We start from the raw sequence: 27,556 nt of genomic DNA, 5'->3' as shown, positions 1-27,556 counted from the left end.
TTAGTGAATTCGTATACGCTGTGCCATGCGATGGAAATTAACTTTTAATGAGAATCAGCAACTACCGCACATTAAATCTTCGCCCTGTTGATCTTTCAACCCGACGATAAAATTATCAACGTTATCAGAATCCTGCAGATGGAGAAAAATTCGAATCTCTTCGCGACAGTAAAAAAATGTAAATCCATCTTTACGATAAAAAGCTAGCCTACATTACTGGAGCATCAACCATCTCTAAAATAGTAATATCCATACTCAATACCTATATAAATATACGTTCTCATCTTGAAAATGTCGAGTCTGAACCAATGAACCCTTTTAATCCATACAATCTGGCCAATAAGCACTCGTTATATTACGTTCTCTACGCATTATACTATACACATCTCTACCTCTACCTATCTACACTTACCTACTATAGAGAGACATTAGGTAAATTTCCACCCCGCACCATTTCAGCTACGTAAACCGCGAAATTACAGGTACTAAATTACGAATAAATTAGCCGTATACAATTCATCGATATCCCCTATATAATCAGAGGCATATCTAACACAATCCGCGGCCGGCGACCGAATATTGAAACCAATCAGCTGTATTAATGTAGTAATACACGTGTAATTCGACAATAATGCAAATACAAGTGGCAAATCGTTTTAGGGGAAACAGTTCGCTGTGTGATACAACAAACGAGAGAGGGACTAATCGAATTTCTACTAAATGGCTCGAAGGGCAGATTTCTCGCTCTCGCTGACATCATATCGGTTAAATGGGTTTATTAGGTTGGTTTTTGTGGCGCGGTGGTCGTCGATTCGGATTCGCGCTTTGTTTCCTTTTTTCAAAAGGGATCCGAACGCGGTTGTTTGTTTGTTATTGGTGCGAACAGGAAGAATTACGATTTTGGTTACAGATTTTTTGCTGAATGAGGCCTAAACGGGAGAATTATTCTAAAAAATTACCCATCATTCTTGAATTTGAAGGGCCTCCCTAGGTTGAGAAAAAAAAACTAAGAAAACGTCAGATTTAGTTTCTGAATCACAAACAGTGGGTGGGGTGTGGGGAAGGGGAATGTTGCGCCAGTTTTCTTCGCGAAAAATTTTTTCATTAGTCCAGTAACCTGTTTTTCAAAAAGATCAACAATTTTCAAAAAATTATTTACTATTTAGGGGGCGTCAAAATTTCACCTATTCTCGAAAGACTCGAGATCTTTCAAAAAGAAAACTGGGAAACGTTAACGCATCATAGACCATCAAATTACATGTCTCATAAATTCAGAAAACCGAATAAAAATTACAAAAAAAAAAACACAGTGAAAATGAATGAATAATTTCGCAGTTGAGTTAAATTTTTGTAATCTTCGCAAAAAAGCTGTTATCCTGATTTCTCGTGAAAATTTTACAGAATGTTTTTCAAGTTCTTAAAAAACAGGTTTAATATGATCGTTTTTTCGATTAGCTATTTTTCCTTTTTCATTGGGTAGTTGCTTGTTTTTCTTTATGAAATTTCAATTTTTCAAATTTTTTTTTCAATGAATGAGTTTTTGTGGGCATGTTTTTTGAGACATGGCAAAATATGGCAAAACTGAAACTGAAAATAGGAAACATTGATTTCGAAACCTTTATTTTCTAGAACATCGAGAAAAGCACTGTAAATATATTTCAGTCTCTCCCTCCCCATTCCCCCTGACAAATAATGAGAGAGAAAATTAATTACAAAATGTTTTGACTGCAAATATTCTGATTTTGTAAATTAATTTCATCAGGATTTTTTCCAAAAAAAATTTTTTTCTTCTTTGAATATGTGTTTAGAAACTTTTGATACCTGATCGACACTAAAGTTTATTATTGGGAAGGAAGGAAGGAGGGAGGGAGGGGGGAGGGGATGCAAAATGGATATTATTGACTCGTTTCCTAAAAATAAAGATTCGGTTTATTAAAACGTATTTTTGTCATCAATTCACTCGTGCAAAAGTTCTTGATTTACGGTGAAAATTAATTGGTCTCGTAGTAGCCAAGGAATGTAAAAAAGAGGAATTTATTTTATTTTATTTTTTGGGGGGGGGGGGGTGTTTGTAATTACTTGATTATTACACCCGTCGTGTGAGATTTAAATCGAGTTGTTAAGGTCAACTTTTTTAATTAGGTCTAAGAATTTTTAAATTTCGGAACGGTCGTCTGGTATGAATAGGGATCTTTCATCTATTTGTAGGGATAGTCTGTGCTGATGTAAGGAGGGACAGCGAAATAGTAAGTGTTGGACAGATAGGGTTTTTCCAAGGCTGAGTAGTTTTTTTGTGGTGAAAGAGCTTGTTTGATGTTTGGAGGGACCAAAAGTTTTGCCATTTCTCAAGTATGTTTTGGGTGAAGATAGATTTAAGGTCGTCAGCTGTGATAAATGTGAAAGGAGAAAGAGTAGTGGCGGATTTTGCATTTTTATCCACAATTTCATTTCCTGTGATTACAACATGGCTGGGTACATACATAAACTGGATGGAGAAGTTTGAATTTTGTAAATCAAATAGAGTTTTATTGATATTTTGAATTAGGGGGTGGTCAGAAAATAGATTTTGGATAGCAGTTAGAGAGCTGAGGGAATCGCTCTGAATTAAGAAAGACTTATTTTCTGATTCATAAGTGAATATATCACAGAGGCAGTGGAAAATAGCTGCGAGTTCGGAAGTGTAGATTGAAGATCAGTTATGGATTTTAAAATTTGAAATTTTATCATTAATAGAGTAGGCATACCCTGAATGAAGTGTTGGTATTTTTGACCCGTCTGTAAAGCAGAGATTGAATTTTTTGTATTCTGATAAGAGTTCAAGATGAGTAGTTTTGTTTTATTACTAGTGGAGAGTGGCTATTTTTTGGGTAGCCTAATAAGTTGTGTATTGACTTGAGGAGGCCTGAGGAGCCAAGGGGGATATAATATTGGTTGTTGGATGAGTGTTTTAGGATTGATTTGAAGATCATTCAACATTGTGATGAAATTAGAAATGGGTCCTTCTGTATGATCAAAATGTTGGGGGTTGAGTGGGTTAATTGAGTTTTGGAGTGGATGGGAAGGGTTGGTGGATGCATTTGAGATGAATTTGTTTGTTACGAGAGTTCTTCTAAAATCTGGGGCTAATTCTGCTGCTTCACAATAAAGGCTATCTATTGGAGAGGAATAGAGGGCTCCTAAACAGATCCTTGGGGCTGAATTTTGAATTGTTTTTGGGATATTTGAAGTTTTATTTGAGATATTTGCAAAACACGGGCTTCCATACTCAATTTTACTGCGAATTAGAGATTTATACAAGTGAAGTAGGAGTTTGCGAGATGGATTATACTTGGAATTTTTGATTATTTTCAACAGATTTAGGCGTTTCATGATATCTGATTTTACTTTTAGAAAATGAGGAGTCCAATTTAGTTTTCTATCAAAAGTTAAGCCAAGAAATTTAATAGTGGTTTTGAATTCTAAAGAGTGTCCTTTGGAGTTGAGAATGAGATCTGCAGGAATCTTATTTTTTTTTTGGTGAAAAGTATACAGTGGGTTTTTTACTCAGAGAAGGTTAGACCATTAGAATCTGCCCATGATTCAATTTTTTCAAGGATTTCTTGGATCACCTGAAGAGCTAGTTGAATATTATTTGAACGAAAAGAAATGTTTATATCATCAGCAAAGATTCTCAGAGAAATGGGTCTAGAAACAACATTGGAAATGTCATCAATCAAAAGTATAAATAAGACTGTGCTAAGAACTGAACCTTGGGGGACTCCATTTCCAATTTCAAAAAATTCTGAGTATGTATTGTCAACTCTCACTCTAAAAGTACAGTTTGTTAAGAAATTCTGAATAAAGTAGGCCAAATGTCCTCTAATTCCAATGGAATGTAATTTTTGGAGAATTTTATAACGCCAGGCTTTATCAAATGCCTTTTCAAGATCAAAAAAGACTGAAAGAACACTTTCTTTATTCTGGAAGGCCGAACTAATTTCTTTTTGGAGACTAAAGAGGTGGTCTAGGGTAGATCTTTTCTTTCTAAAACCACTTTGATAAATACTAAGAGAGTTTGAGGAATCAATATACCAATTAAGACGTTTAATAACCATTTTTTCGAGTATTTTGCAAGGAACTGAAGTCAAGGAGATGGGTCGATAACTAGATGCCAGATTTGGGTTTTTATCAGGTCTTAATATTGGAATGATTGTTGCAGTTTTCCACAATTTTGGGAAGGAATCAGAAGTCCAAAGTTTGTTATGTAACTGAAGTAAATCTTCTTTTCCAGTATCTAAAAGTATAGTAAAACATCAAAAATTGGCATTTTTTTGTCTTTTGAACCAAATTTTTTCGCTTCACTGGAGCAGTAATCTGAAATTTTATCTTCATTTTCATTGTGCGGGATTTTTAGCAAATTATCTCATTCTCATTTCGACTTGTTTTGCTCAATAAAAATCTAAGAAAACCGTTTCACAAATGCAATAAATTTCGATCTCGTGATAACCTATTACTGCTTCGAAATACAGGGGAATTTTTTAGGCACCATAAAGGGGTGTAAATCACATTCGCCGATGTTTTCCAACTAAATTTATCTATCTCCATGCGCTCGAAATTGCGTCATTTTTATTCTTCGCCGATAAGTAAGTATATAGTTGAACTTGAACAGTTGAAAAGGGTCAACTTTCGTTTGCATTATTCACTTTGGAAATTTCTCCGCGAGCGAGCTTATCAATTCCACGTAAATAAGTTACTTGGTATTACTGATTTATTGACGTTCGATATTCTTACAGTGGTTTTTTTCTTCTCGTTGGTGTTATCACGTTTCCATAGCCTTGAAATATCAATATTGAACATTTTTATCGCGGTGTATCCAAAGTATTGTCTTTATGATTCATTGAAGTGTTGCAAACGTCGTTCATCACACGTCACACGATTGCCATTCATTTTCTCTCTGTTTTTAATTTATCATCGTTGATAAATTGAAATATACCTAATAGGTCGAGGTACCTACCTACTTCGTGCGATAAAGTTTTGGAAAATATTTACCTATTCGAAAGAATGTTAATTTTTCCATTTGATTGGATTCTCGAAATTGTTGTTCCATTTGTGTGTTTCTGTTCTGTTGTGTTAGGCCAAAAAGTAGGAAAAATGAAATGGCATGTGCTGAGTGTTGTTATATGAGTGATGTTTATTGCCTGAAGGAAAAGTCCGGATGCTTGTTCATTGCTTCGAGGAATATTTCAACGTTTCACGTGTAAACAATTCGAATTGTCTAATAGTTATTATTACCTATTATTGTTGATGTTGATTATTTTTTCATGGAATCTATATAGATGTCTTTGTTATTTGACAAATATAGGTACCATTTATTTGAGATTACACGGGTACAAATAAATTTAACCCGAACGTAGGTATGCATGTAGGTATTGACGTACTTCTATATACTCGTTTTATACAGTTTGACTTCTTATTTAAAAAAATGAAAATTATATAACACATGCAACTATAGACGCGCATAGGTTATTGCTTCTGGTTTTTCTGTTTCTTTATTCTCGGCAATCATGATACATATTACTTACACGTAGAGGTACCTACTACTACAGAAGAGAATACTATAAAATTAGCATGTCGCTAATAAGTAGTTTCGTGTGTTTTCAATTTTTTTCTTCCAAATTACAAGCCGACTTATTGATCGCTGCTCGCCCTTCCCCCTCCCCTCTCTCCTCTTCGAGCCGCGCAGCCCCATGCACAATCAGCTTGTATGTAATACCTTTAAACAATGTTATAATTTTCGAACCTCGGTTGGCACGAAACAGAGTAGGTAGGTAAATATTCTAACGACTAAATTAATACCGTATTGAAATAATAATTTCGCCCTGTAAAATAGAGTGCGAGTGTTTTACGTGCTAATTATTTACGCGCGAAAGTGGCCTTATAGCAATTTTTAATTATACCGAGTCATCGAGTCGTCGTCGTTGTGTAGATGTGTAATTTCGCCTCTGTGTATACATAGAAAAAAAAGAACGCTGGCTGTAGGAATATAAGTACCTATAGGTATATTATACGAATGAATCCGGTAATCAAAGTTGATATTTTAATTCAACCGGCGTTAAGTACCGTGTAATAAATTGTCTCGCGATAATAATCTGCGTGCATATTTAAATCTATGTTAAAACGCAAACTGTGTACTTTTTGTACTTAATACACACACTGGAAGCATTTTTTCATTTTCCTATGTAAGTTACAAAATAGGTAGATTTCAATAATTATTATCGACATTTTTCTTTCGATTGTTTACTTTTCTAAATGGAGTGTGTACATTCGTTTGGCGTGTAATTAATTCGACGCGGTATATTTTCGACGATTTTAATTAATATTTAATCGTCTTAATTAGGCGGTAATTTAATTTTTAAAACGACCTATTAACCGATTCCATTTAGGTTGTGTTGTATTCAAATTTTACGCTTTTTAAATGATTATTAATTAGCCGTGAAATATGAAAACATGTTTATTTGTCGCCACTGCTGCCCCGCCCGTTTCATTGCTGTGCCCATTGCCCAAGCCCATCAAGATGTATACTGATAGTTTCTTACTCTCGGAATTACATTTGAAAGAAATTTATTCCGCTTTATACGATTCTGCAGTTATGAAGTATGAAATTTTGGCACATGTTGGTCAATATAGTGTTGTGGAGTGAAATTGTTTTTATTCTGGTTTAGGCTCAGGCTCCGTCTCCGGCTCTGGCTCCGGCTTCTAGAATTAATTTGTTCCTCGGTCCGGTTCTGCTCCTCTTATTTAAAAAATGGGGACTCAGATTCTGCTCTGCTTACTAAAATACTGAAAAATTTTGTTCAACCCAAGTACGACCACATTTTATTCAAAAAGAAAAAGACTGTCAAAATTTTTGTAATTTTCATCACGTTTCTCAAGTAAAAACTGAACATTTTATGTCTCGCTAGGGGGTGGTGGGGGGGGGGGGGTGTTTGCAAAAAAATCACGATTATTCGCACTTCACATTGAAATTCGTCTCAAATTTTTATTAGGCTGCTCCTGTTTAATCTATATGGAGAATACATAATTCATGAGATGCTGCAGCTAATTGTAACAGAAAGCGCCAATGATGATGGTTCAGGCAAGTGGCAGTGACGGGAGGATATCAATCGGAGGTACGCGAATGTCAAACCTTTGCTACGCTGATGAAACAACCCTTATCAACCCTTATAGCCTCAAGTGTTGAAAATATGACCAGTTTGCTGAAATGTTTGGAAGAGGTTAGTGCGAAAGATAGCCTGCTGATAAATAAAATGAAGACAAAGATCACGATTGTGAATCAGCCTGAGAACAACTTGCCTGAAATCCAGAAAATTGAGGGAATCAAAGTGGCGAATCGCTTTGTGTACCTGGGATCCATTGTTGATAACTATATAGACACTGCATCTGGGGGAAGACATCAAACTAGCCACCATTTTGGCTGAATTATGTGTGTCATGCCAATTTCTCCTTCTGGGTGCTCTTGGCTGCGCTGTTGTTGATTTCTTCAACAAAATTCAGCCCAACCAAGAGGCCCTACCAAGAGCACCCAGTGGAAGAAATTGGCACTACACAAAATATCACTACCGTCCTTTTTCCCCGCTGCCTGCAGATTGAAGTACAGCGCAGTCAAGAGCACCCAGTGGGAGAAATTGGAATTACACAAAATACCTATTAAGTACTACCATCCCTTTTCCCTGTTGCCTTCAGTTTGGTGTCTTCCCAGAGGGCCCAGGTGCAGTGTCTGTATTGATAACAAAGGAGACGGTGAAGCCGAGATATGATACGGAGCTCAAATCACACTAAGCGCCATGTCTCGCCTAAAGAAGATATGGTCATTGGTCAAATGCAGCAGTGAGCTCTACATGTCAGACACCTGGACAGTACGCGAGGGAGACAGAAGAAAAATTGATGCGCTTGAGATGTGGTGCTGGAGGAGAATGCTTCGGATCCCATGGATGGAGAAGAGGACTAATGTGTCCATCCTGAGGGAAATTGGTGTCCAGAAGAGGTTCCCTGCAGTGCATGGTGCTCAGCAGAATCCTCAAATACTTTAGACATGTCACAAGGGCAGATGCGGTGGAGTCCCTGTTCATTCAAGGCAAGGTACAGGGAACAAGGTGGCACAGATGCTCTCCCACAAGATGGACGGACTCCATCCAAAATGCCATTGGACACAGCTTTCCAGCATGCGTCAAAAATTTTAAGCATTCCAAATTTAGAAATTTTGAATATATTCAACTTTGCCCCTTCAATGTTGAAGATAGACAATTTGTCGTAATACATTGTATCATTTTTTGCCAACCTGTTTGAGTATCGTGGATTATGAGCATTATTTGAATGATTCAATCATTTCCTTATTTTTGACGGTATTTTCAAAATGGGTAAATTTCGAGTTTTGCGAAGCACGTAGCTCCTCCAATTCACAAGTTAGGCAACCAGTCATAATGTAACGTTTTTTGTACGTCTCTTCGAGTACCTGCTATCTGATTGTGAAGTTGAATTTTGGCAGATGATTCTCGAAACACCCTGTGAAAGGGACAGGTTGAAATCAAATAAAGCTTTGATCTCTCTCTCTTTCTATGCCGATGGAAATAATGATGATGATGAAGGAAGTCTAACCTTATTTATAGCCAGGGGAAAGATCGAATACGAGTAGGATTTGCGTAGTACGAGGTGATAATGCTATAAGTGCAAAGATACAGGATATTTCGAATCATTGAACAATTTACTCTCCCTCATCGAAAAACGACGATGGCGGATTTTAGCTATTTCGCGTCTATTTGATTTAAATGTGATATTTAAGTACTCGTATTATACGCATAAGTAAGCGTATAATTTCGATATTTAGCATGCGCGAATTCAAAGGTGCTGATGCGCAAAATCTAATTATAAGGAAATCAATCAAAGTATTCATCTCGCCGGGTTAGCGGGTTTTAATTATTTTATACATACGAAGATACGAATGTGTGTAGTACCTAATATGTATTTTGTATGTGTGGTGTGGGTAGGTATTATAAGTGTAAAAGGTAATGTGTTAAAAAACTTAAATCGTACATACGAGATCGTCAATTATAGAAATCAATTCGCGTACTTAATTGCTGATGTCTTATCGTCGATAATTAAATTGAAATATGCGATATTAATTATAAAGATTCATTATGTATGTTAGGTACTATCGATTATGGTATTGCCTCAGAAGACACAGAAATGTACGAGTATGATGGGTATGGGATTTTGATGCAGGTACCTCTACCTACTTCTACATTGTCTGTGTGTTACGCCGCCGCCGCGCCGGAGCGGCTGCGATTCATTTCGAAATAATCCGCCAGTGATCACCGTTTTCAGATAAGATTCGATGAAATTGCTATCAACAACCTGGCCGGAAATTAATTGAGTAGACGACGCGATGCCAGCGGGGTTGTTTTGACGCGTCGATCGTCTAACTGTCTGATGATTGGCGAGAGCAAAATTTGGATTCGAGATAGCGTCGAGGTACCTATTGTATTTTTTTTGAAATCGTCTGAAAGGCAATACTGGAACTTTTCCAAAATGATCAATATAAGAACAACTTAACGTCAAAATGAATGCAGGTACAGTTGAGGGTCATTCCACGTCAATTGGACTAAGAAGTGGTAGGAGGGTTCGGCGATTTTTTTTGAAATTTTTTCTGTGGAAAGACCTACTGAAGGGATGACCAATGGCGCAAGTCGCAGCCCCCTAGCCCATTTTTAAAGGCAGCCAGGGAGTGTCAAAGTTTTCGAACCAAAAATATCATCCATTTCAGCAGTGGATTACTCGATAACCGCGATACCTACCAAAATGGAACATTTTTCCATAGTTAGAGGTGTTGAAGGGCTTTTTGGTGATATCATAAAAATCAGTGTTGCCACTTTTTTTCGTACATAAAATTAGCTCAAAAAGTTTCAAAACGTAGTTTTCATATCGTTCTGATTCTCAAAAATTCTGAAAAAAATATGTTATGGACAACTTTTCATGCTGAACAACATATCAAAAAATGGGGATGGTAACATGTTGCGAAGTCGATTTAAATAAATTTTAAGTTTGCGAAAAAATTCGAGTTTTTGATTTAAAACATGAAAAAAAGTTTTGATAGGTGAAGTGGACTCATTTGACAACTATTTTCACGTATCTGTTGAAAAAGTTGAAAAAACCCTTCCACTCGATGAAATGAACTCCTCACAAAAAAATCAAAATTCGAAAAAATTCAAAAAATGAACGAATTTTTATTTTTTTGTTGCGAGTGTAACTTTTATCAACTTTTTCGTGAAATACGTCAGAAAGAGGTCAAAATAAGACAAATGAATAAATTTAAACTTTTTTGATGTTTGAAATTGAAAATTGAATTTTTCTCATTCTGATTTTTTTGTGAGGAGTTCATTTCATCGAGTGAAAGGGGTTTTTCAACTTTTTCGACAAATACGTAAAAATAGGGGTCAAATGGGTCAACTTCACCTATCAAAACTCTTTTTCATGTTTTAAATCAAAAAATCGCATTTTTTCGCAAACTTAAAATTTTTTAAAATCAACTTTGCAACATGTTACCGTCCCAATTTTTTAATACGTTGTTCAGCATGAAAAGTTGTCCGTAGTATATTTTTTTCAGAATTTTTGAGAGTTGGAAAAATGTCAAAACTACGTTTCGAAACTTTTTGAGCTAATTTTTTGTACGAAAAAAGTGGCAACACTGATTTTCATGATATCATCAAAAAGCCTCTCAAAACCCCTAACTATGGGAAAATGTTCCATTTTGGTAGGTATCGCGGTTATCGAGTGATCCACTACTGAAATGGATAATGTTTTAGGTTCACTGAAAACTTTGACACCCCCTGGCTGCCTTTAAAAATGGGCTTGAGGGCTGCGATTTGCGCCATTGGTCATCCCTTCGGAAGGTATTTCCACAGGAAAATTTTCAAAAAAATCGCCGAACCGCCCTATCACTTCTTGGCCCGATTGACGTGGGGATGACCCTTGGGTGAAAATTCAAGGAAGAAAAATCAGAAAAATTGGATTTTCAAAAAAAAAATGTTCGGTGGGGGGAGGGGGTTACATTGAATCTGGTGTAATTTTCGAAAAAGGAACTAGTAACTGGGTAATTTTTCTCATAACAAGTTCTGATGTTTCGCTTTTTTCTTGTGACAGGTATTTATTTTCCTTCAAGATTTGCTAGGGTTCTGGTGGGGGAAGGGAGGGCATAGAGTATGTATTACATAGTTCAAATTTTTTCGTTTTTTGATATATTTTGAGAAATGAGGAAGGGCAGATAATACTTATTTGAAAAAAAAAATCTAATTCAATGAAGACGCAGGCACGAGTAGTTTTCACCAATCTAACATATCTGCATAATTTTCAATTTTTATTCGTTCATTAGGTTTTTATTACATACAAAAAATCAGAGCACCAAAATTGAAAAAATTGAGGGTAATCATCGTCTAAATGAAATATTTTCAGTTTATAGTTTGCTCATTGTACAGAAACTACAGTTGAAAATTAACCAGCAGATAAAAAAATAACTACGTACCTACATATCTGAAAACACCCGCAAAAATTGTGTAATATTCTTATAGCAGATTGAATCAAAATTCGCCGAATTTTCATTACCTGTACTAAAATTACGTTGAAAAACTCTAATCAAATTCTCAGTTAATCGCAACTGATAGACTTTTTCCATAATTCGCGCGAATTATAAGTTTCAGACGAAAATGATAATTCAAATGAATTCGTTAAACCATCGTCTACTTAGACTTAACGACATCGAAAACTTTAATCTTCTTATACGTATTTCCCTACCCACTGCAGGAAATTTTCGCCAAACTTCTAATCAAGTATACGTAAAGGCTCGAACAAATTCCTATTATACACATTAAAACGCCGAAGAAGCAAAAAAAAACTACTATATAATAATTCGAAAAATACCATCACGATTGCTATATGTAGAAAGAAAGAAAATCAAGACGAGAAAATAAATTGAAACAGTCAAACACATCTAATCATTTTTTTTCATTTTTTATTAATAACCCACCAGATACATGCCCCGACATGTAGCACCTTTGCTACGGTCACATCAAATAAGTCATATAAGCGCGACGAGTCGTCCAAAATTAACCAGTTTTTCCCCTTCTAATAAACCTTTTTTTTTTTCATTTATACACGTTACAATCGAATAATATAATACAGAGAAAAAAAAAATATTAAAATATTCACAAATTCCGAAGCGTATAACATATTTTACGCTTGGTAATAACAAAATCGTGCTGGACTGGATGTTATTCGCTGTATTAATTCGCCAGAGACACGCGAATCGGTCAATTCGCCTCAATTGATATATTCAATTTTATAACGAGCTGGCGAATTGGACCTTATAATTTTGTTGTAAGTAGTTATTTGTAGAGTAAATTATAATACACGAGAGTTCGGATTCCATCTTAATTTGTACCCGATATAGTTATTTGTCGTAAACCGGTTTCTTAATTATTCGAACCTATTCATATTTTACAGAATTATATAAAATAAAATATCCATAATTGATTGGAACCACAGCAGCGGTGCGGTTTCAATGTTGAAAATATGAGATATAGGTATTCAAATCGAATGACTTCTATGTAAACTCGTATTATAGGTTTGGTATTGCCTTTCTTTATTCATTATCGTTAAATTCTTCGACAAATAGGTACTAATAACATTTGCAGAAATTTCGCTGATTTCGAGTATGCATAAAAATGGCTCAAATGGCTTCATTATTCGTGTTTTCGAAAAAAAAAAGAAAAATAACTTGAAAAATTAATAATTTATTACCTTTTTTTAAATAAAATAGTTATACTTCTGCAATTAGGACGAATAAAGGTTTCGTATATAAAATGGGATATAAAGAACGGTTTTCTTTTAATTTCTGTCACAGACTTTTAGGAGCTTGAGGAGCTCTCGTTGCTGAGGATCCCAGCACTGATCTGAAGTGTAGTAATTTTACTAATTATTAATACGTAGGTAGGCTACTTTCAAATTGGTGATTCGCAAATTGGGAACTTTTCAACTCTTTCTGTTTACCGAAAATAATTTTTCGAGGCGCTCAACTTTTTGGGACTGTTTGAAAACTTGTAAAAATTAAATGATTGCAGTAGATAGGTATGTATTAGGAATTTTAGTCGAGCCTAAATTAAAATTAAAATTTTCGCGAGTTGAAAATCTGAAAAATATTGAACTGGATATTTCATGAATTTCATTCAAAAATTTTTAAAACCAATTTTTTTCTTGGAAAACCGTACATCAGAAAGTATAAAAACTTTTATATTTTTTTTTTGGTATATTTTGCATTTGTTTCCTGTAACATATTGACCACCTAGTTGGCCGAATAAATGTTTAAATATGACGTGATTATATTCAGAATCACGCTGTAAAATAACAATTTATATTTTATTTTTAAAAAAAGTGGTCAAAAATTAAAAACTTGAACAATATTTTCCCAATTTTTCTATTAAAATACCATGTAGGTAACTTCACTCGATAGGTATGTGTACTTTAATACCATACAAAACACAATAATACCCTACTGAATACATTATATTAGATTATCTAGATGATATATTTTCACTACTACATATTCATCAGGCTATAGCTATATGAAGACTCCTCGTAAAAATTTATGCGTGGTAAAAAAAAGCAAGAAGAAAAATTCAATTAAAAATCGAAGAAACCTGCATCTACACTATACTCGTATATGTGGGTAGAAAACGTCACATATAATGTTTAGTACGATGAGGAGAAGTAGAGCTATAGCTGTGATAGTTAATACGACTTTATCTCGTTCATAACTGGCTTTCATAATTTAGTAAAATTACTAGCAGTTGAGATGTCATCGCAGCTTCTTGTTTTTATAAGTTATATTATTAAACCGGTAGTAAAACAGACAGCGTGAATATTAAATTACCTTTCTCAGTGTTTTACTCGTTGGAATAATGTTGTTGAATGTGTTGTACCTACATCTACAAAATTATCGTCTCGATTAAAAATTATCATGTATCACGTGTGTGTATTGTAATTGTAGGCATTAGGCATCGAGCGTACGTACTGCATTTATAACTAGGTGTGTGTGTGTGTGTGTGTGTGTGTGTCAATAAGTGCAGTATCAATTGTTATCGCCACGCGACACTCGATTGAGTTAATTTTTAAACGAGTTTCAAATACTAACAGAAACAGATGCTTTAGAAACTGGGTACACAAAATGTGACTTTGATTCATGCTATTTCCAAATTTTGGATTTGAATTCATCAGTCTATATAGGTTTCTCTCTGAGCTCAGAATTTGGGTTCTTGGTCTAATCTTTTCTTTGTACATATGTAGTGGGTTTAAACAAATTTGAATGTGAATAGATGAAGTTGGCAGAAGGGAGAAATATCAACTGCATTTGTAATAGAAAAAGTAATATTAATAAATTCTTATATTATTGTGAGAAAAATTTGAAAAATTTTACTCTCATCAAGGTAAACTCCCAATTTCATTTTGATTTATAATTCAGGATCCATAAAAAAATTTTAATTCAATCCAAATCTTTCTTTTCTCTCGATTAATTTCGCAGCAATCATACCCAAACGTTGCCAGAACACAATTAAATTAGGCGAATTTTCCCAAGAAATCAATTGCTGATTTGCTGCCGGTTCGGTCCTACGTAAATCATGCATCTCTTTGAACAATGCAGCCTAACATCCGTAAAAAGGAGGAAACGTGTGACATATTCGAAGTGAATTATAATTTCCAATGCAAAACCGTGGGAACCACTCATACAGAGACTCCGCCACCAAAAAATAATATTATCTAGATACACTTATACACGTAAGATGTGTAATAATAAAGCCGAAAATAATTTACAAACGGTTACAGGAAGTGTAATTGAACTCGATGTCTTCATCGCATCGCCTGCTTGTTCGTGGTGTAAAATTCTAGTCTATTACCAAGGTCGCTGCCGTTATTCCAGACCGCACTAACGTTACGGTCATTCGAATTTTTTTCCATAATGGCCGATTATATCTACCATTGATATTTTGATATGGCCATCGAGGGGTTTCACGATTTTCAACATTTTGTAGGAGAGACGAATTGAAGGGATTTTTTGTCCTGATTGAAAGTATAGGAAGAACCTGAACAAAAAAAAATTTAGAACCAGCTAGGGGATAACTCACGATGTCTGCCTCCGATTTGAAGGAGACCAGGGTTTTTGAAGGGGCATGGTCTGAAAGCCCTATAATCAAAATTTCAGCTACCCAAATTCATTTTTCGTTATTTGATGAACTTTTGAAAATTCAAAATTAAACATTTTAGACTACCTATTCATATTTTTTTTTTGTGAAAAATATATGTTTATTTAGTGTGAAAATCGGTCGTGAAGTCAATATCAACTTCCCTGAACCGAATTCCATCATATGCAGTCATTCTGGAGCCTCTTCGATTTCTCCAGAATTTTATAAAATTTCTCCAGATGCGTAGAAATCAATTTGGCAGGGTTTCTAACAAAATTTCAAAATCATGGTACTAGGTGACGGAATTTTTTTTTTGGAAAAAATCACTACTTTTTTCACAGATTTTTTAAATTAAATTTTCAGAAAGCTCTCCACTCGACCCCCCCCCCTCCAACCAATTAATGAAGTCGACAAAATTAAAATTGGAATAAAATTTTCAAACAAAATTTTTTTTTTTTTTTTTTTTTTTTTTTTTGGGTGTTTATAATTACAAGATTATTACACCCTACGTAAGATTATATTAAATTTGTCAGGTTGTGTTTTTTTACAAAAGTAATAAATTTTTCCATTTCGGATGTTTTTCAATTCCAATCAAAATTATTGAAAAAAAAAACAAAAATGTAAAAAGGCGAGTTTTTAACTCAAATAAATAAGAGATAAAATAACAATTTTGTCATCTGAAAGGTATAATTTTGCCCAATATTCATTCAACGTAGAAAATCTTCATTTCTCCTTCAAGCCTGGAATTTTTCAATTACGGAAGAGAGAAACAAACTTGGCCTGGCGAAGCGAGGGCAAAAGCTCTCGAAAATCAGGTTTTCGAGAGGAATAAAAACAATGGAATTCAAAAATGACGATTTAAAAACAAAAATTCAAAATTGAAAAATAAAAGCGAACGATACCGAGTAAAGCAAGGCCAAAAGCGTTCAAAAATTCGTGTTTTGAGAGGTAAGAAAACATTTTCTTCATGAATGGAGGAATTTATTTTTCTGATTCGAATTTCGAACATTTCTTGAATTCAAACATGTATATGTTTTCTATCTCGACCAGAGATAAATTTTTTTAAACCCTTTTTCCAACGAACCACAAGGCTTTTAAAATCATCCCAAACCGAGTATATTTACCCCTAATTTCTTAAATCAGTATTATTTAAATTCCAGGCTAATTTCATTCGTGTATTTAAAGTTAATTAAATTTTAAAGGGTGCGTACTACATATATAGGTACGTAGACATTCGACCACAGTGTGCGATCGTTAATCATTGAAAAACAGGTAAAGGCCTTTTGTGCTGGAGATTTAATTTATGTCAGTTAAGGCAGTGATGGCTAAATTAACACGTTTTTACGTGGCATATGCGGTTGAAGCGGGGTGCGGCGGTTACCTTTTTATACCTACGTGAGCTCTGATTGCCGCTGTGTTGGCTTTTTGAAAAATTAATTCGTTAGGGCGGTAAACACGAAATATAACATCGCTTCGAGACATTGATAGGTGAATTGTGAATTGAATACGATGATTAATTATGTCCGTGTGACATACCAAACGATCGAGTTATTAAGTATTTGTATTAGGCATTATAGCAAGTATACAGACAGGGAGGTCGCCTGCTTATTTCCAGTATTGAAATTATAGGTGCAATTAATTCATCGCGATTTATTTAGGTAAATAATTTGCTGTCGTATATTAGAAAAATTGAAATTATTTTTTCCTTATTTGTATTTTTATTTTTACGAGCGAGGGAGATTTTGGTTATAATTTTAGATTGAGTTTTTCATTCGAGTCGTTGTAAAAATGCTTGGTCATGGGATTATTTAATTTTTATCAGAGTGATAGATCTTTTGATTTTCATTTCGGTATAGGATAGATCGTTGATGATGAAAAATTGAAGATGAATTCTGATATACGATAATGATGACGATATAGTTTTTTTGATTTTTCAAACGATTCTAAGTTCATGTTGAAAAATTGAATTAAGTCCTCCAAACCTCAGACTGTTGTGAAAACCTATTCATACCGATATGCAACTTATTTATAGTTTTTTTTTTTTTTTTTAATATGTATACAAACAGTGGGAAAAAAGCCTATGTCCAAATTTGAAAAACTAAAACAATAACAATATCAAGTCCACATCAAAGTTTTGAACTTAGTGTACATTCTCTGGAAAATCTGGAAAACCAGGAGAAGTCCGAGATTTTCGTAATTTTTGCCCGCAAAATCACTGATAATCTTAAAGTTTTGCTTCATTTGTACAATTTTTTTCTTTGTTCGATAGATACTGCATCGAAAATTTAGATTTAGAACTAAATTAAGAAGTTGATTTAGTAAAGTAATCTTTGATTATTTCGTAACTCGATATAATTTTAGGTTATTTCATTAAGTTATCGCGTGAATGTCAGCTTCTGAAAATTCCTATCCTTTGCCAAAAATTGCCGATTTAGTCAGATTTGTCGAAAATAACTTCTAAAATCGACAGGCATCGTAGCGGGTTCACTTTTTTCACGAAAATTCACTTTTGGTTTCTTTTTTCATCAAAAAGTCACTATTGTTCCTTTTCTTCCAAAAAAGTCACTTTTTTGAATTTTTTTTTCGTTTTTTAAACAAAAAAATCGTTTTTCATTCAAATTATCTTTTTTTTACTCATTTTCAAAGGATTTTATGCGAATTTTCTTTATTAAACAATTTCAGAATTCTAAAAACACAAATTTTTACTTTTCGAAACATCAATTTTCAAAATCTTTTGCCCTCGCTTCGCTCGGGCTTGTTTTCTTTTCGTTTTCAAAATAAAGATGGAAATTTATTTTTTTTTAATCAAGTTCTAAAGCCAAAAAATAAACTTCTCACAAAAAAACATCGTTTTTATGCCTCTCAAAATACAAATTTCCAAGGGTTTTCGCCATCGATTAGGCCTGTCTTTTTTCATTTTCAAAATCAACTACCTTCAAAAAAACATTCAAATTCTAAAATTTTAAAAATACAAAAATGTACTGCTCGTTCTCACATTAAAAAAAACGGGTTTTCCGGGGGGCCAGGCGGGAGAATAAAGTAATAGTTTTCAGGTGAGGTATTGAACGTTTTTTTGCTTTTGTTTTTCGATTTTTTGCTCTCCTGAATGCTGGAATTCAAAAAAAATTGGTCACTTTTTTGGTCACTTTTTCGCTGATGAAAGTCACTAAAGTCACTTCTTTTAGAAAAATTTGGCTACGATGCCTGAAAATCGTAAAAAAACCTATAGTTACTCGTTTCCCAAAAAAATTGAGCTCATAAATACCTTTCCTACTGAAATTTTGAAAAAGTTCCAATTCTTTGCCAAAATCGTCAAAAATGCTGCTTTGTTAATGAAATTTTCAATCGTCAAAAAGTCCTGATTTTTTTCCAAAACTGGCAAAAAAAAACTTTTTCAAAACTGTCCAGAAATTATACTTTTTTGCTAAAGTTATGGTAAAGTCGAGATATTTTCAAATTTAAATTTTCCATTAGTTTCAATTTATTAGAATGTAGTTTTATTTTTTTATACTTTTCTGTAGTTCTGTTTGAAAGTTCTACCTTTTTAATTAAAGTATGGGGTAAGTATGGAAAATTGAAAAAAAATGATCTGGAAAACCTGGAAAAGTCAGGGAAAATGACTCGCCAAAAATACACCCTGCATTTTTTTTTTGAAAATTTCAGTAGGTAGGGTATCTATTGTTGAAATTTTTTGGAGAAACTAAAAATATGTTGACTTTAAATTGAAAATCTATATAAAATTATCATTCAAGCAGAGGTCACTTTTTTAGGAAAAAAGTTCATTCATTCATTTCGTGTTTGTCCTTCCTTCCTTTTTTTTTTTTTTTTTTTTTTAAATCTTTTTTGAATTTAAAATCTATGAAAAAAATAATCATTTGAGCAGAGCAGTGTCACCTTTTCAGAATGAGAGATTTAGGTATTAATTTCGTGCTTTTTTTTTGAAAATTGCAGCAGTTGAAAATTTTTAAAGCCTAAACTATAAAATGATGGACTTTTAAAAAAAAATTAAATTATCTGGATAATGCCAGGGCCCTCATTTTTGATTATTAATGCTGCCATTTTCCAAAATTTAGCCGGTTGCTTGTAGCAGTTGAGGTGAAATTTTTTCGAAACTCAAACTAAAATGATGTTTTTTTTTTTCAAATTGAAAATCTGGATAATGCTAGGGCTCTCATATGAATGCTACCATTTTCCAAAATTGAGCCCTTGCTTTGGCTCAGAGAAGATGATTCATTTTGAAGTTTTCAGAACGTAATTTATTCTGAATACATTTTTTTTTTTATTTATAACAGTACCTACATTTTTGATTCGAAGACTTCCTTTTTTCAAGATTTTTTAAGAAATGAGGAAATCAAAAAGGATTTTTAAAATAAAAGGCCGATTTATTCGGTATTTTTGTGAATGACTGCTCCTTTCTTTTTCTTCGTGCACTTAAAAAAAATATTCAGTTATAGTTGCAGCTTTTTTCGCAGATTTTTGTTTTTGTTGAGAAGAACTTTAAGTTTTCGGAAACTGTCCGACAAGATTCATATTATACAGATCAAATAACTGCAGTGTATTTTAGATTTGAAATAATAGTACAGTTTAATGTTTTTGAAGGAAAGAACTGAAACCTCCTAGCTCATCCAGACATGTTCTGAGAAATTCTGCTGTGAAGTCGCCTCATCAGCGATGTTGCAGAATTTTGAAGAGATTATTTGGTAAAATAGAATTGAAACGATCGTTTGTCCTTCTTTCGAGTCATCTTTATTTTTATAGGATTAATTGCCTTCTGAATTATTCAGGCAGGATATTTTTCTGTAGATTGTCATGCGCAGGAGCGCTCGATTGACAATTATTTACTCGTACATTTTATTAAATTATACGTAAGTATTATAAATGACGATATGCACTTGTTTTACCAATTATGGATAATCCAAGGGATGAATTATTATAGTTCTACGACCTTTAGTTTATCATTAAGAAATTCGAAGAATTGCCTTGGTACTCTATAAATTTGAAACAGTCGATAAATAATTTATTAAACTGGTCACTCAAAAATAAATCATTTATCGAATTCAGTCAAAAATGAATTATTTTCTGTATCGATCAGTCAAAAACTAGGTAAGTATTAATTAACTGATTTTAGCAGTACTTTTTCACTGATTATACCAGTGACGAAATTTTGTCTTGTTGAAAGAGTGACTATTTCATATTTTTAGAGAGTATTTTTAAGAGTTGATTAACTTGGAAATCTGCCTGCAGTGCAGGAAGAGTGACTAATTTGGTGAATTCTCGGTTCTTAGTGATTGTTGGAACAATATTTAAGTATGTTCATATAATACGATTAGTTATGAAGATATTTTAGCTGAAGAGTAAGTAATCATTAATCAATAATCCCACGAGAGAAAAGCCTCAAACTGAACGTGTATCTATATTTATAGAAGCAATTCCAGGACAAATTCTGCATAGTGAAGTTTTCGTGTTAGAAAATGGTCATATTTTGAAGAAATGATCAAATAAATTGAAAGCTGTTTCACTCTCTGTATACGTCAATCGTAATCGAACACAGAATGAAGTAGACTACGAATTATCGTAAAAGTAAATTACCTTTTTTGGGCGAATGATCTTCGGAAGCGCTATCGTCACTGGTTGGAGATGCAACGTAAGGCCTTTGTTTCTTCCTCTGCATTGACATATCCGGCCTGTTGACATTATTGGCGTTAATATTCAGCTCCAAATTCCTCGACGAAAGTATCTGATTAGCTGCTCCGAATCTCGAAGCGGAGCCTTGATGATTGAGAAAAGGTGGCAGTCCGGCAAATCCTGCCGCCAAAGTCATCGGAAACCTGGCCGCAAAATGAGGAAATAACGGATGCGGTGGCAATAAAGGATTCGGCTGGAAACACGCGTTATTCGCACCATTTCCGTTGGCTGCGGCTGCTGCAGCGTATAGTCTTAAAGGTGGAGGCAGCACCCCCGATTCCAAAACCATCATTGGAATGATTGCTGCGGTCACAACGTGGTTTCGATGGAGAAAAACAATACTCGTAATACTCGCAAGCACAGATCCGAATAAATCGAACACTATATACCGAAAAAAATGACAGATTATAACATCAGCATCAGTAATGAATTCTTTGCACGATCATTTTACGTATCGGAACAGCAGCGAATGATGATCGAGGAAACACGACACTCGAGAAGTATATTGATCATTTATCACACCGAAAAAACTCAATAAATAAAAGAGAACAAAAAAAAAATGATCAAAATTCTGCACCAAATAGCACCGAGAAAAATTAGGTATATTTACACCGAAAAACAAAAAAACAAAAACAAATTGAATAAAACTCGTCGAACAGCGTTATTATTATTTTGTTTTCGCTTCGAATAAATTTTGTATGTTTTTTTAATTTTATTATTCTCGAAAAGCCATCCACGGACGACGAGCTTGTAGGATTATTACAACAACTGGCGGTGCAGCGGTGTTTCGAACGATGTGTACTGCTGGTTGTGGGAACGTTATGTTCGAAAAGTACCGCCTTTCAAAGCGACTCGGTACGCGGACATTGTACGGAAATTAAGGTAGAATTTGCTCCCACCATCGATTTAATAGTGTATAATGGATTGCGGCTGGAGATATTTACTCGGCGTTTCATTCGTCGGTTCGACGACGCCGCCTTTTTAAAAACCTTTCCTAATAAACGCTTTTTCACGCCCATTTATGACGTCACATCATCGATGATTCTCTCGCCTTATATTCAATCGACATTCATTCGCTTTTATCTTCATCATCGCCCTTTGCGTTAGTTTTGTTCAATTTGAGGGAGCCCCCGGTCTTCTCTCCCCCCAACCCCTTGCCCCCCCCAGTTCCGGGCCCGGAAAAAGGCCAACTCTTTTGATTTGCTATATATACGTCGTAGTCGTTGTAGCAGCACCCGGTACCCGCCGCGCCGATACAGCCTTTTTCACTTTTTATGACGCTTTCAAATTATTTTATATAATTGTTTAAGCTGCTTCTAAAGTCGATTTTTAATTGGAAATTTCGCGTTTGAAATGGTTAACTTGTAAGCGATGCGCGGACAAAGGGTGCAGCCTTTGATAGATACGGTTTTCGTGGCCTTTTTTTTTCCTTGTCGTCTTTTTTTCGTTCCTCTCTCGCCTTCCTCATCCTCGAGCTGGGCAATAATTTCCTCTTGTTTTCTATGGCGCGAATGGTGGTCGTTTGTGTGAGTTTATGGATCTTGTGTACGAGAAACAGGCCGATAATCAATATTACAATTAAACCACCGGTGTAGGCTCTGGGGTGCGATTTACTCGAGTAAATGATGACGATACTTTGCGAGTGTATAAATTGACGGTTTTTTTTCTCTTCTTCGATGTTGGGACTTCGCCGGTGTGTATTTTGTATAGTCGTTTGAAGTGTTACCGGAATTTAAATGTACGTAATTTTCTATATACTTGGAATTTTTTTAACGAACGAATTCTTATGAAATTTAGTCGGAAAATTACGAATGTGTATATTTTTATGTATGCGAACGTTTTCGGGATAAATTAATAATTTTTTGTTCATTCGATTTTACGTATTTTATATTCAATTTTTATCAAATTCTCAGCAAGTAACCGGCTAACATTACATCGAGTAAACCTATATAAATTGATAGAATACATAAATAGATTAATAGAAATTCATTTCCACCATAAATGAGCTCAAATGAGCGTTTAACGCTCAAATCTGTAAATAATGAGAATGGTAAACTTGTATATAGGTATATAATCCTTTGCCACATCCTCCCCTGCATAAACGATTAAAGCAGGAAACAGGATATGCAATTTTATTAACATCAGACAATCGCGTTGCTTTTGAACGCCGCAAATAATTTTCCATTTGTTGGTTGGGTCGGATGGTGAGGGGGGGGAAGGGCTGCACAGTGATATTCTTTGATGTAGATAGGTATAGAGGAACACACGATGCGATGTAGCGGATATTTCGATTTTTTAGCCCGGCGGCGGCGTGGGCAATTACGCAGATTCCCCAAAGGGCACGGTGATTAATAAGTTGTACCTTTGAATGCGGCGCGACCACCGCGTCTCACCCATGCCCCTGCCCCCCTGTGTGCTGTGCTATGCTATGCGCCACCATATATACGTATACGTACGTACGTACCTATGTTTTGCCTTAACGCGACACCGCACAAAACGTTAATTACGCAGTTTAATTGGACTTTTAAAATTTGCACTACAGTCTCGCCTATATGGTACGAGTATAGGTGTAGGTGTGTTATAGTTGGTCCATTCGAAGGGAGAAATTTTAATTAACGGATTAATGGCCGTTTGTTGGCGAAACTGCGTGTACGCGTATTGAATTAACTTTTTTAAATGATTTTTTTTTTCTCTCGCGCGTTTACGTAGAAAAAATGGTAATTGATAGCGTTGTTTTTGTTTAGTGTGTAGGTACTGCGCAGTTTTCTGTAGAAAAATGCATACATATTACTACATAGATGTGCTCATCTCCGCGGATGTACAGTTATTCTGGGAATTTTATCGAGTCATATTATTTCAACTGCGGAGTGATGTGGAGTTGACTTTTTTGAAGGGGGAGGGGAGGGGAAATTTGATGGCAAATCGTAATACGAGGTTCCTACACTTTCGAGCAAAAAATACCCATGGATAAATTGTCAAAATTTTGTTTACTAAAGTTAAGCTTATACTTTTTTTTTCAAAATTTTCCGAATTTTTCAAAATCTCGGTCCTATTTGTACTTTAGGAAAAAAAAAATATCTCTCTTTGTGCCCAAAGTGCAGAAATACAAATAATCAATCCTACCTTTCAAAATTGTAAAAAAAAAACTCGTTTCTTCCTAAAAATTTATAAAAATTGTGGTTCCCCCTCAAAAATTGAAAAAGTCCCATTCGCTCCCCCCCCGCGCCACAAAAAATCTCAGAAATCTCGCTTTTTTGATAGAAAATGTCAAAAATTTATGAAAAAAAATTTGTAGGTAAGTCTTGATTTTCGCAAAACAGTAACAAAACATCTCGCATGTCAGCAAAATTACTAAAAAATCACACCCCCCTCCGCTCGTTGAACTTTTTTGCCAAAAATTAGGCACACCAAAGTACTCTCTAAATTTGAAACAGTCAAATTTAGAGAGTATCTTTTTACCGAAAAAAAATTGCAAAGTAGTTGACCTCTTTCGACAAAAATTGAGCCCAATTTTAAAATCTCGATCGAGTTCGAATAGTTTCTCTCCAAGAAAAAATGGAGGGGGTTGAGAGAGTGGGTCTTAAAGGATTTTTTTGGCTTTAATAAAAATATTATTTTTTTACCATTCACCAAGAAGTCTGATTTAAAAAAAAAAATTGTCGATGTCTTTCTTTTTTGACACAAATTCTCACTGCTTAGCAAAATTTTTCTATAGGTGCTAGTCTCGCTTTTTATGGGCAAAAATTTTCAAAAAGTAGGTACCTATCACTTTTTGCCAATAATTGCCAAATAGTCTTGGTTTTTGCGAAAGTTGTCCAAGTCTTGCATTTTGCAAATTATTACTGTCAATACTTTCGCTTTTTCGCAAAATAGCCAAAAATTGCGAAGAAGTCTCTTGCTTTTTGCTAAAACTCTTGTCGAAATCGTATTTCCTGCCAGAAGCCAGAAGTAGCAAAAAAGCTCGCTTTTTGCCTTGATTGCCAGAGAAGTATCATTTTTCATCAAGAATTGCTAAAAAGGGTGACAAGATCAAAAGTTTCGTTTTTGTTTGCCAGAAATTGAAAAATTCCAACTTTTTTTGCCCCAATTGCCAAAGAATTTTGATATTTTTTTAAATCATAAAGTTGTTGTGAAATGAAGTTTTTTTTTGACAAAATTTGAGAAAAAAGTATCCTTTGTGTACTCTTGCCAAAAAATCCTGCTTATTGCTAAAATTGTACAAGTTTCTTTTGAGTTCGATTTTTAGATTTTAATTAAAGAGGAAAAGTTCTGTTTTTTTTTGGTGATTTTTTTCTGCACTAAAATATTTTACTCGCTTTTTGTCATTTTTTTTTGGTTATTATTTGGTTACTTTTTCGAGCTTTCTTGGTTACAAGCCCTGATGTTATCAAAAATATTCCCAGTCCCCTTTTCCAGGTATTGAAAACTCTTCGAATGCAGCATTTCATTCACTTTTAGAAGTATAGGTAGTCTCAGTAGCGTAGCCAAGGGGAGGCGAAGAGAGCCATTGTGCCCCCCCTCCCTGAGAGCAAAAACTTGAAACAAAACATGCGAAAAGGCCAAAGGGCGTTTTTTACATTTTTTAGAACCGTTTTTTTTTGAAAAATTTCCGATGTCGTTTTGCTCAAGCAGTAATTTTATCTTCATTTTCATAAAATCATCACTCATCACGAAAAGTTTTCAGAAAATTGCCTGAAATTTTGATTTTGCTCCTCCTTAAAAAAATGTCGACTACGCCACTGGGTAATCCAGAATTTTGAGACTACATATGTACTTTGACTGTTCACATTCACCAGGATACATTTTAACATGACGACAAAATTGAAAAAAAAAACAAGATCAGATGTCCGGAGGCTTCCAATTTCGAAATACGGTTCATTTTTAAAACTTTGAAATCTTTTTTTTTTCAATTTTTAATAATTCTATTTTTATTTTTTCAAATCTTGGCCTTACTTTTTGAAGAAAGAAAAAAAAATATTGATAACATTAATTACGAATAATTTACGAAAGTTCGGCTTTTTTGGTTACAAAAGCTTGCCTTGGGCTAAAATTTTCAAAACTGGTATTTCTTGCCAAAAATTGCTAAAAATTGTCGTTGGTTTGAAAAAATTTTTAAATATATCACTCCCTCCTTCGCCCTCCAAAAAATGTCCAAAAGTCTCGCTCTGTTGGCAAAAATTGGAAAAAAGCCAACCCTGACGGTTTTGTTAATATTGTCAAAATCTCACTTTTAAATATTGCAAAAATTATCATCATTTTGCTAGTAATTTCCCAAATACGTATCTTGCTTTTTATCAATACCAAAGTGTCGCTTTTTTCCCCTTAGCATAAAAGTTCCAAAAATTGTCATTTAAATCTCACTTCGTTGTTCAAAATTGCGAAGTTTCGTTTTTTCTCAAAAATTTCAATAAAATTGCCAACAATTCTCAATTTTATGTTGAAAATTGCCAAAATATCCAAAAAGTTGCGAAATATGTATAGCCTCATGTTTCAAACAGAAATTTGGAAGAGATCATTTTTTTGTCAGTAACTGCCAAAAAGTACTGCTTTTCATTGAAATTGTCAAAGTCTCAATCGAGTTTCATTATTAGATTTTAATCGGAATGTCTACCTAGGTAATACTTATTTCGTGATTTTTTTTACACTTTTAATTGAAACGTTTTTGGCTTTTTTATTTTTGGTGATTTTTTTCTGCATTAGAATACAGTTGAAATTTACTGTTTATCCTAATTTCATTATCCCCGAGTCGATTGGAGGTGTTTTCGAGCCTTTTTGAAGCCTTCAACCAAATTTTGGAAATTCCAAGTTTTTAAAAGTGCCATATAAGAAGTGTCCTATCAACTTTAGCAGCTATGTATCTAATCTATGTACAACGCGTCCTGCAATTTTCTCATTCTAAATTTCAGTTTTCTTGATCAATTTGACAAAATTTGGATTTTTTTGCATTTATGGCTCAAATTTGATTTTCAGCTCTCCAATGTGCATACGAAGGGGCTGAAAAGTCAAAACGTCCAAAAGTACTGCTGAAACAATGTCCTTTTTCCCTCTTCAACTAGCCGAGATCCATTTCAGTAGCTATGTATTATTAGCTTTTATTAGAACCCAACCCAAGGACTGGGGTTCAATTCCTGGAACTTGATATAGCTATGTACATCACTTATTCTATTATCTCATTATTGAGACATGATAAATTCTCAGACTTCTCGCTCACGTTTGAAAAGTTGAAGCTAAATTACCTACCCCTCATCTGTTTTCCTTTTACTTCGAACAGAACTTTTTTTTTTTTGAAAATGAATATTTCCTATGCTATAGGCGTACCATCGTTGTGTGTGTATAGGGTATGTAATTAGCTGTTTATAAACTTAATCTGGAGTTGAACAAATTAAACAATCGAGCGGTTATTTTTATTTTAGAATAAATTTGTAAGCGGCAAGTATACGCGAAGTACGCCATTAAGGCGAACGTTAATTTTAGTGTATTTTAATGGCGTTTATACTTGTTTTTAAGGGACTCGAGCGGTATTTTAAATTACTTTAAACGCGTACAAGGGTGTTTTAAATGTCATTTTATTATGCGCCAACTAACTATACGACGACGACGACGACAAA

At 34.3% G+C, this 27,556-nt stretch overlaps 1 protein-coding gene and 1 long non-coding RNA gene across 2 annotated transcripts in view; one reads left to right on the top strand and one right to left on the bottom strand.

Moving 5' to 3' along the window:
* Nucleotides 1-21,790, bottom strand: part of LOC135841657 (homeobox protein unc-4-like) — a 46,051-nt gene extending 24,261 nt beyond the window's left edge. Inside the window, exon 1 of the mRNA XM_065358739.1 lies at nt 20,853-21,790. Coding sequence (XP_065214811.1) covers nt 20,853-21,240 — 388 coding nt within the window. The 5' untranslated portion in view covers nt 21,241-21,790. The remainder of the gene's footprint in view (nt 1-20,852) is intronic.
* The window catches only part of LOC135841658 (uncharacterized), a 285,746-nt gene that overhangs the window by 124,805 nt on the left and 133,385 nt on the right, over nt 1-27,556 (top strand). The window lies entirely within an intron of this gene.

This window comes from Planococcus citri, chromosome 3 (genome assembly GCF_950023065.1).
Source record: "Planococcus citri chromosome 3, ihPlaCitr1.1, whole genome shotgun sequence".
Classification (NCBI taxonomy): domain Eukaryota; kingdom Metazoa; phylum Arthropoda; class Insecta; order Hemiptera; family Pseudococcidae; genus Planococcus; species Planococcus citri.
This window is presented reverse-complemented; position numbering and strand designations above follow the sequence as displayed.